This window comes from Aptenodytes forsteri, unplaced genomic scaffold (assembly GCF_000699145.1).
Source record: "Aptenodytes forsteri isolate BGI_AS27 unplaced genomic scaffold, ASM69914v1 Scaffold2, whole genome shotgun sequence".
Classification (NCBI taxonomy): Eukaryota; Metazoa; Chordata; class Aves; order Sphenisciformes; family Spheniscidae; genus Aptenodytes; species Aptenodytes forsteri.
The window spans coordinates 4,605,962-4,616,450 of NW_008795695.1; the positions used below are offsets into that span (position 1 = coordinate 4,605,962).

The following is a 10,489-nucleotide window of genomic DNA, read 5'->3' on the forward strand; positions in this document are numbered from 1 at the left end:
TCTCTCCTATGAGGAAAGGCTGAGAGAGCTGGGACTGTTCAGCCTGGAGAAGAGAAGGTTGGGGGGGGAATCTCATAAATGTATATAAGTACCTGAAGGGAGGGTGCAAAGAGGATGGAGCCAGGCTCTTTTCAGCATTGCCCAGTGACAGGACAAGAGGCAATGGGCACAAACGGAAACACAGGAGGTGCCCTCTGAACATCAGGAAACACTCTTTTACTGTGAGGGTGACTGAACACTGGTACAGGTTGCCCATAGAGGCTGAGGAGTCTCCATCCTTGGAGATACTCAAAAGCCATCTGGACACATCCTGGGCAACTGGCCCTGGGTGTCCCTGCTTAAGCAGGGGGGCTTGGACCAGATGACCTCCAGAGGTCCCTTCCAACCTCAGTTGTTCTGTGATTCTGTGACATCGGTTGATTCCCCACATAAACAGAATACATCACCTTGCTCCAACAAATAGCTCAATGGTAACTTATTGAGCAATTTATGGCATTTAAATCATTATAAAAACATTTTATAGAGGCAACAAAGTGGTAAAACTGCTGGCTTAGTAAAGACCATAAGCTTGTGACGATTAAAAAAAAACACCTGACCCCCCTCCCCCCGTGTGTGTATATCTATCTATCTATCTATAAAAACTAGCCAAATGCTTTGAAAAATCAATGTCCTTGGGTGGAAGAGGTCTTAATTGCCTACCAGGCAGTCCATCTGGGCCATATCATGTCAGTATTTAAGCATACAAAAACTATCTAAATGCTGCTGTGTAAAGCTTAACACAGAATTCATTTGCTTTTGTGGGAGAATTCTAATATTTTTAACCACTGACCCAGCAATATATTTTTTGCTACAGTGCTACCAAAATGTCTCTTCAACTGAATGCTATAGGGCTTCAAGGGAGAAGATTAAAGGTAAATAACCACTTCACAGAAAATTCAAATTTTTCTTTGGATAGCTAAGGTTACTGGATATGCACAAATATGTCAAGTCAATTATGGGGAGAAAGCACAGGCATAGTTAGTGCTGGAAGTCACTCCAGGGTACCTGTGCAAATACACATTCTCTGAAGGCTGCTTTTGACTGCTTGTTCCAGTTGCATTATCCTTATGGGCAAAAAGGGCAGAGCAGAACGGGAGGAATGGTAAGCCTGTATCATACAGCACAGACACACCAAATGGTCTCTTGGAAACTAGAAGGTAGGTTTTACAGTACCTTAGGGTAAGACCTGCACATAATTGTACTACTTCCAGAAAATCTGTTTAAAGTTTACTGAGAAATTTCTGTATGGTGTAGATATACTGATCAAATCTGAATGGAAGAATTGCTGCCACGGAAAAATGTGCTGGTTTTAAAGAGACGAGGGTGGAAATTCAACACTTATGGTTTGGCAAAGATGACATTCCCTTGTGTCCAAAATTGAAGACGCTCCCTCTCAAGTACTAGCCAAGTGCCTGGGGCAATTTAGAAACGACAATTCCATTGACCTCCAGAACAGCAGAAAGTATAAAACTTAACAGGAATTGTCCAACCTTCCTCAGCTACAGATTTTTGTAACTACTGCAGCTGCACACTGGATTTGTGGCTGTTTATTTTACCCTGGGTAAAAAGTTCAACTCCATTTGACTCCTTTAAAAAGAGAAAAATAAATACCAACTGGAAAGTATGGATAACCAAAACCAGAGAAGAACTGCTTTTCTTCAAAGAACATCTCTAGTTTCCCAGTCCTCAGCGTGCTTCTCTGCACCTCCATCTACTGCTAGGAAGTGCCTGTATTTAACAACCAGACGGACCTCTCCAGTGCCTGTTCTCAAGAACAGTCAGAACCCATGCTTACACTAGCAAGTCGTGAAGTGGAACAACACAGTAAATAGGGATGACCGAGACATTTGTTACCAAAATGTACTCCTATGTGAGCTAAAACGCTACTGTAGACAGACCCAGAAGGATTTACATTGACTTTATTAAGCAGGTTTGTCAACTGGTGCAAAACCCAACTGTCCTGACAATGAGCACCACTGTTGACAATTCCTCATCTTCCTCTATGCCAGTTCACTGAACTTGGCCTGTCCCAGTACAGATAAATCCTAGAGTGCTTATTCATTTACCCATGCTTCAACATCCCCGTTTTCCTTCACCAGGGAAAAAAAAAAAAAAAAAAAGGCATTACAACCACTCTGATACATGACATTAATTGCATTAAGCAACTGCTACCAGTACTTTTGCCTCTAGCCTAAGAGGAAGACTAGACCCGCTTCTCATGAAGCAGACTAGAACTGCCACCTCCATGACCAACAAGCAATTTCAAGAATTTTCTACTGTAATCTACTGAAATTGAGTCATAAGGTAATTAGTGTTCTTACTTGATATGAACTATACCATTCTGTATGAGCCCATTCCAATACCCTTGGTAACCTTACAACACCTTTTTAACAAGCTATTGACACATTTAATCTATGTCAACTTCCCTTTATTATTCTGATACCTCAATATGGCAACCTGGCTTCAAATAAAGGTGCAGAAATCCTAAGCATCGCTTCATGATTTTAAATATTTTTTTGAAGGTAGAGTTCTTCCCTTCAGCTAAATCTTCAGACAGAAAGTACAAGGAAGAGTTACAGAAAAACAAGACACTGAGAAGTCCCATTGCAGTCTGAAAGACATTACTAATTACATATTCAAAACATAACGTTTTAAGGGAGAGGATGAAGAAAATCACAAAAGAAATGTCACCAAACAGGACAGACACAGAATTTGATTTTGTAAAGCCCCCAAGGGTGTGTTTTTGTTTTGCAATGTAAATTCCCAAACCGCAATGGTTGTCATTTTGGACTGTCTGTCTGGGGCAAGCAGCTAATGCCCTCAAAACTTCTCAAGAAGGATACCACAGAATGAATGGAGAACAGCAGCCGAATTCAACTCATGGCAAGAAACGCAGCAAGGCTGTGGATTGACTAGAGGTCAAAATTAGCAGCTAGAAACAAGAAATCAACAATTAGTCTTATAAATGCTGAAAGACCAGAACCAGCTGAGGTAGCGCTAACTTTGCCCTCCACAGATGGAGACTGACAGGTATAGAGACCTAATGATTAAAGAGGAAGGGTTAAAAGAAAGCAAGTCTTCAGACATCTTTAGTCCTGTATTTACAGCTTTTTCTAAAAATACTTAATAAAGTCTTCACAGGAAATTGTGAACCAAATGTCAAGAGGCAAAACTCTCTTGCTCAAATTTTGTCATGCTAAGCTGGAGCACACAAATACTTGAAATAGCAAATGACCCACAGCACACTGTATGCATTTGAATGCAAGCAGTCATCTGGGGTCTGCCCGTGTTTGTCCTCTCTCCCAGCTATATAATCTGAGTGTGACATCCAGAACATGCTGCAGAAGAACATGATAGGCAGAGTGGAACAGAATAATAAAACAACAATAGCTTGATTTTATTTGTCAAGGGACAGATGAAATCATATTCTCTTACTTATTGCTCATAACCGAATCTTTCAGAGCTTAGTTGTGATACGGCTGTGGTAGGCGGTGCGGAGTATTTCATCAGTGGTGGGCTAGAAAACATGGAGTTGAGGACATCAGTTTGGAAACAGAGCAGCAAAGACAGAATTAAAAATTCAACTCGCCGCCTGCCCATTTGACTGATGCTCAAAGCTCTGACATGGCTTCTGATTCGGAAGCTGTGCCTGCTGTGCCACTCCCAGCAATAAATTGCCTTTTACATACATGGATAAGCAATCTAATCAAATAAGGATTTAAAGCAGGATGTGCTCAAAGGAACTGCTGATTTCTCTTAAAGCCTGCCACTGCTCTCTCTGAGCTTTTGTACATATTAAATAGCATACGAGATTTATCAGAGGGAAAAGGTGAGTACAAATACCAAGGTAACCAAATAATCTGCTCACCTACAGTATGCAAATAAGTATCTCTTCTCAGATCTTCTGTGCCACTCTCCTATTCATGGGGCATACTCCTGCCCGTGAGAAACACCACTTAACACCAAGAACTACATCAGTTGCCGAGAGTGACCTGGTTTGTAGCACATATGCATCACTGCCCCTTGAGAAATCATTTGCAGCCAGAATGCCAAATGGTCTCCTACACAAATGGCCTGCTTATGCTTTCCAAGCTTTGTCATAACAGCTATGGTTAGACAGACCCCTTTCTGCAACTCTTACACTGATCCTTCTTCCCCTGCCCCAACATGAACAGAAGACAGCCAGCAGTATTCTTCCTTACACATCTGGAATTTGCTGCTACAATACGTGCCTGTCACCCTAACGGGGTGTTTGCACATTACACATCGGTCAAATGCTAAGCAAAAAAATCCTCATTTCATGTAAGTGCTGCTTTCTACCCTTCGGAGTGCTGTGGGTCTTCCTATGCATCTATATACTCAAATCAAGACATCTTCTGTTTAAACCAACCAACATCAACTGGTGATGAACACCTGCAGATAAGGACTACAACTCTTAAATTTTACCCTAATTTCCTGCCACTATCTCTGCTGGAGTTCTGAAAATAACCATAAATTTTAAAAGGCTGCTTTTAGCATAGAAGCTGGATTTCATATTTTGGATTCCGCACCTTAAAACTATGGCTGTAAACCTGCCTTTTGAGGTAGGAACTTCAAACATATCCTGTATTTTAAAGGAACTTCAAATGTCCAACTGCTAGATTGTGATTCATCTGATCACCAAGCATTAATTAAAAAAATCTTCAGACTGTTGAAGAAAACATTCTCTATGCAACTGCTATGCTCCAGGAATAACTCTAGATTCTATTTCATGTAATTCAAATTCATTGCTCAGCATAAAGACTTCAAAAATAACGTACAGAAATTACAAGTGTGCACCTTATCTTCAGGCATGTATACTTTCCAATGACAGAACATCACCTGTTTCTCATGGATGAACCTTTGATAGTGGACTGTCAGGAAGACATAAGGAAAATTTTTATGTATTTCTAGTTTAGTTTCTAAAAAAATAATTAAATCCCAAGACCCGAGATTCAAATTTTTCAACAGCTAATAATGGAGAAACTGTGCAAAATAGGGCAAAATATTTCTAGCAATATTTTCTAGCAATGAGAAAAGCTAGTAAAAACCAGCACCTAACTAGATTTTAAGAGGAATTAAACCTACGGTACAAATTCACAGGAAACTAGGTCTCATTTATTTTGCTGCTCACAGAACTACTTGTTCAATTTAGGGGAAAAAAGCTACCCTTGTAGAGCTGTGTCTTCTAAAGCAAAGATTATTCATTCCTCAAGGTGAAAACTGTTCGTGAAGAACTCTGCAGTAAAATGTGGAACTAGAAACCGAAAGTATAACGAACAAAAAACCCTGAACTAAAACATCAGCCATCTAACTTGCATCCCAGCCTAAGAGAAGAACTATTTTCAACTATTCTTCCTTACATGTAATTTATTATTCAGACACTGTGTGTGTGAGATGTTCTCACCTAGGTTATTTTTCAACTTTTCCACTGACTCAGACTAAGTCAATGGTTCTAACAAAAGGTATTTAATGAAACATTTGTCTTTTTAATGAGAGTTGTAATATTTCTTGGGAATCTTACAAAGTGCAATTTTATTAGTATTTTACTTCTCCACAGGTTCTGCAGCTGTAATAGATTTCCTTTGCCATGGGTTTAGGAAGAGTACAGAGACTAAGAAATTCAATAATTTCAGAACAGAATTTGAAACAGACTGATCAGTGCTCAAAGCTAGAAGGATACTGTCTCCTTTAACAGATGGGAATGACCTCAACAGACTTTCACTAAAACCAGTATGTAAAACCAAGTATACAGCCAATGTTATCAACAAGGAGAATATTCATACTGAAACAGAACAGGCTTTCTTCTCGTTACTGAAAATTTTTTTATCTAGTACAGCCCAGATCTGATACTGCCTTCTTTAATTTTTGCTGCCTGGTAACTCCCAGTATGAGAACATATTTTTCATTGCTTTAAACTTTGCAATGCTTTGAAGAATTTTTAGTATACCCAAACCCACCAAAAAATCAAGGTAGGGAAAAAGTACTCAAGAGACTGTGATAGACTTTTTCTTTGAGATATCTTAGCTTCTCTCATCTTACTAGGAAATAATATCCTACTAATTTTAGGCTCTTTTTTCCTCTAAAAATTGGTATTACATTTGAGATTAGGAGTCAGATTTTTGTAAACCACTTAGCAGTTAATAGACTTTTGCTCCCATGTCACTTCAAAGCTTCTGAAATTCCCATTCCATTTCAGCATTTAGGAGGGAGAAGAAAATTTAGAATGTCCTCACCAACAAGCATTAACATTACCAAGAATAGAAGAAATTGAAACTTCAAGCAAAAAATCCAAGGGAATGATAGCAGTGCAGAAAGAAAACAAACTGAGCATCTCGAAGACTTAACAGTATTGGCATCTCCTTTGCTATAGCAATGATACGCTTTCAAATGATCAATAAGGTGGTTTTTTTCCTCCCCCAAACGGCACTCTACAACTACAGACTGAGACTGTTGATTGTGCCTTATAATTGTGGAGCATAGAAACACATGGCGAAGGATAATTAGTAATTCAGCTACCTTTTTGTTTCCTTCCAACCCCTTCCCCAACTTCCTGATCTCATCCCCAGCCCTCTCAAGCTACTTCAACAAGTAGAAGCACATCTCCTTCCTAACCTGTGCTTTAGGCAAATGAATCCACCACTACCCCCTGTCCATCCCTTCCCTGTGTCCTAAATGCATCCTAATCCTTATCGCAATGGCACGCCTCTCTCCCTTATGTTTTAAAGAAATCAATAATTTATTTAGTCAGCTGAAGCTGGTTATTTGTGAAACCAAGCCGTTAACTGCCATTTGGCAATTATATCTTGTGGGAGAAAAAGCTGTTCCAAAGACAATGACTGTCTCATCTCCGGCCTTTGCATTCAACCATGTATTATTTTTCTTAAAGAAGCACATTAGCAACACGATGTCTGGAGCTGTGGCTATATCTGAAATTAATACAGGCTATGTGAAGTTGCCTTGCTGCAATAGCAGCACACAGCAGAGTCCGAGTGCTGTGACGGGGAGATCTCAGTTGCAGCAATGTCACAGCTGAGAGCAGGAACCTGAATGGGAGGAAATACCATTCCTCCTCACAGCTATCTGTTGTGACAGCACTCAAGGAAGATGCAAACGTGGGACTGTTGCTACCTGACTGGTCCACAGCCCAGCCTCTGTGCTGGAAAAAATGCGAGGAGAGAAGATACCCATTTGACCAACTAACCAAGAACTAAATGCATGACCAGGAAGATACTGCCAAGTTGCACTTAGCAACTTCTAGTTGATACTTACACTTTTCTCGGATGCTTGGGTCTGCAACTAATTTTTCAGCTAGGGGACTTCCAAAATGTCTACATCAGATAATGTTAATACTTACCATGTAAATTAAATATCCAAACCCAGGAAGGATTTGCTAAATCTTATTGTCAATAGCTGTTTCCATGTAGCATGGAGGCTCCAAATGTAAATTAAAATATTTCGGGGAAAACATTTACAACAATATGATGATGCCACTGAACGGGTTATACAGGATTTGTCTTCCAAGTATTCATTATCATTTAAGAACATTGGCAAGTTTACTCTCCTATTTTTCAGCTGGGACAGTATATCAGTAGAAGTAAGATGCTGTATTTTAGCTTTTGGTGGTAATTTCTCATCACAGCAATATTTCCCTTTTTCTACATTAATAGTTTGCATACCGACTTCATCCTGGATCTCCTCTGCCACAGCAGGCACATTGTAGAGGAAGGAGAGAGACTGGTTCATGCGTTCGTATATCACACGTAGATGTGTCATAACCTACGGAAATAAAAGCATTTTAAGGAGGGGAATACTGCTGCTAATTTGACATTATTACAAATTTTATAGGTTATAGAGAGCAAGACAGTTTTAACTTGTGCTAGGTATAAGATTTCAGTACGGTCTATGTACTGAAACTGTCAAATCCATTGCAAAATTCACCTCCCTCCTACAGCTGCTACAAAACTAGTGTTCTAGATGCTCTTCCATAGCAACTACCTGAAATCCCATGGGAATGCAGTTATTTAAAGTAAGGGTTTACATTTGCTGTGGGGCAGAGCACGTACACAAGCAGCTATTGTGGCAGAAATCCACAGCCTCATTTACCCTTCAATAACATTTACATCTGCCCATACCTGTAAGTTTCCACATAACACGCAAACCAAGTGAGGCACAATGATTGCTGCATCAAATTGTTTCAGCTCTTTGGTTTTTTTTTTCTTTATCCTAATATTGCAAAAAGAAGCAGTGCGCTCTGAAAAAAGCTCCAGTTTTCTTGGTAAAAACATTTGCAAACATTTTCAGTTGAAAACAAAAATATTTCCACCCAGAAGCATTACTGCATTGTCTCATGTGCTTACAACTCTATTGCCTCAGGTTCCCACACACTGCTATGGGTTGAGTCACGACATCCCATGATCTATGCTCCCCCAGGGTATTCTCCACAAGTATCACCTCTCTTCAGTAGAAAGGGAAATTGAGGTTCATCTTAGAAGACTGACGGGGCAACTAGGCCTAAAGAGGGAAATGGCCTGCAGAGAGCAATTTCAATGAAAAAAAGGGTATGATTTCTTCAAAGTGAAATATAGTATTTATGCTTTTAAACAAAAGTTTTCCATTTTCCACTGAAAAAAATCCCCCATCAGATCCTCCAGCCTACATTCCCCCAACCTTCTGACCAGTTCAAGAAGCAAAGATACTGTAGAAATACTCATTCCTATGATGATACACTAAGCAATACACTGCACATCTTGTATCTAAATGTCAGTTTCCATTCTTCACCTGTGCTGCCATACAATCTGTAGTCTGCAAAATTTCACTGTTTTTTGTTGTTAAATAATCCAGTGTTTTAGAAACTAAAAACTCATGTTAGATGCAAAAGGACATGCTTTAATATTTAAGACAAGGGAAAGACAACCGTCACTGCAGAAGACTGTTAGAAGTGTGCATTTCTAACTCTAGCAATTTCAAGACAGCATGACCTCAATGTCCAAGTCTGGCTGGAATAGATGTTTGAGAATTCTAATATGCAAATTGTGCCATTCAGGGAGGTATATGGTTTTGATTTGGCTTTTAGCGATACCAGTCAGTTCAAACAGCGCTTCCCATTGCATCCTGCAGAGGGAACAGCAGCTGATTCTGCAGATTACGGCACACTTTTTTTACAGTTTTTCCGTTGTACCTACAATTTTAATTGTGGTTTTGAAAGCCAGCTACGTCTTCAGTCAGTTTTTTTTTTTTTTTTTTTTTTTTTTTTTTTTTTTTTTTTTTTTTTTTTTTTTTTTTTTTTTTTTTTTTTTTTTTTTTTTTTTTTTTTTTTTTTTTTTTTTTTTTTTTTTTTTTTTTTTTTTTTTTTTTTTTTTTTTTTTTTTTTTTTTTTTTTTTTTGCTTTCTCACCCTCCAGCTTTCTCACCCTCCATGATTTATGAAGGTAACATAAAAGCTGTTCCAAAACATACATGTTGAGGACTGCGGTAACATTCAGCAGTTAAAATGCCACGAACTACAATGCCTATTTTAAAAGAACATGTTAAACTTGAGTGCATCGCAGTAATCACATTTATAGATGCTACAAGTACCTCTGCAATGACTATAGAAAGGTTGGTTGCAGTCAGATGGCTACACCACTTCTGGTTCTGCCACTTCAGCTGAGGGAAGCATAACCATATGTGGTCGCTAAATCTATTACTGACATTTTCCCAGAGGTATTATTTACCAAAGCACTAATAAAGGCTCTGGGCATTAATGCTCTGGAGGACTCCTCAGGAAATGCCCATGACTGACTCACGGTGTGGACAGACAGAAAACCTGCTTTTCAGTTCTTCTCGGAAGACAAATTATACCCACCCTACTCCTACATCATTTTGCCTTAATCTTCTGCTGGAATGCAGGTTATTTTTTATTGCATGTAAAGCTGGCCACAGAAAAGTCAGGTATTTTTTAAAAAATAGGTTGACATAAACTTCACAGTGGTTATGAACAAACATGACCCCATTAACACTCAGTGGAGATTACCTGAGATCTGATTTGGGCAGCTTTCTTTGGGTCTACCATGCGGACATGTTCGAAGTGTTTGAGAGTATGCTGTCTGTCCTTCTGCTCAGCACGCACGTACTTCTTCAGCATGTTGAATACGTGACGAGGCTACAGGGAAGAAATAGGGAAAAAAAAATCAGTTTAGTTTAAAACAACACGTTTTAGTTCCTTGCACTGGAGATGTATCCCAAACCAAAAGCACTTGGCCAGCCGGTGCCTGCAGCTATCTTCTGAAGGCAGGTCTGACTACTTGTCGTGGCTTAACCCCAGTCGGCAACCAAGCACCACACAGCCAGTCACTCACCCCGCCCACCCCCCCCAGTGGGATGGGGGAGAGAATCGGAAGAGCAAAAGTAAGAAAACTCGTGGGTTGAGATAAGAACAGTTTAATAATTGA

General features: G+C 39.5%; 1 protein-coding gene across 2 annotated transcripts in view; it reads right to left on the reverse strand.

Moving 5' to 3' along the window:
* The window catches only part of APP (amyloid beta precursor protein), a 194,194-nt gene that overhangs the window by 45,780 nt on the left and 137,925 nt on the right, over positions 1 to 10,489 (reverse strand). For both annotated transcript variants that reach the window (XM_019473070.1, XM_009282925.2), the window contains 2 exons: positions 10,072 to 10,200; positions 7,737 to 7,836 (listed from right to left, as the gene is read on the reverse strand). In XM_019473070.1, coding sequence (XP_019328615.1) covers positions 7,737 to 7,836; positions 10,072 to 10,200 — 229 coding nt within the window. The remainder of the gene's footprint in view (positions 1 to 7,736; positions 7,837 to 10,071; positions 10,201 to 10,489) is intronic.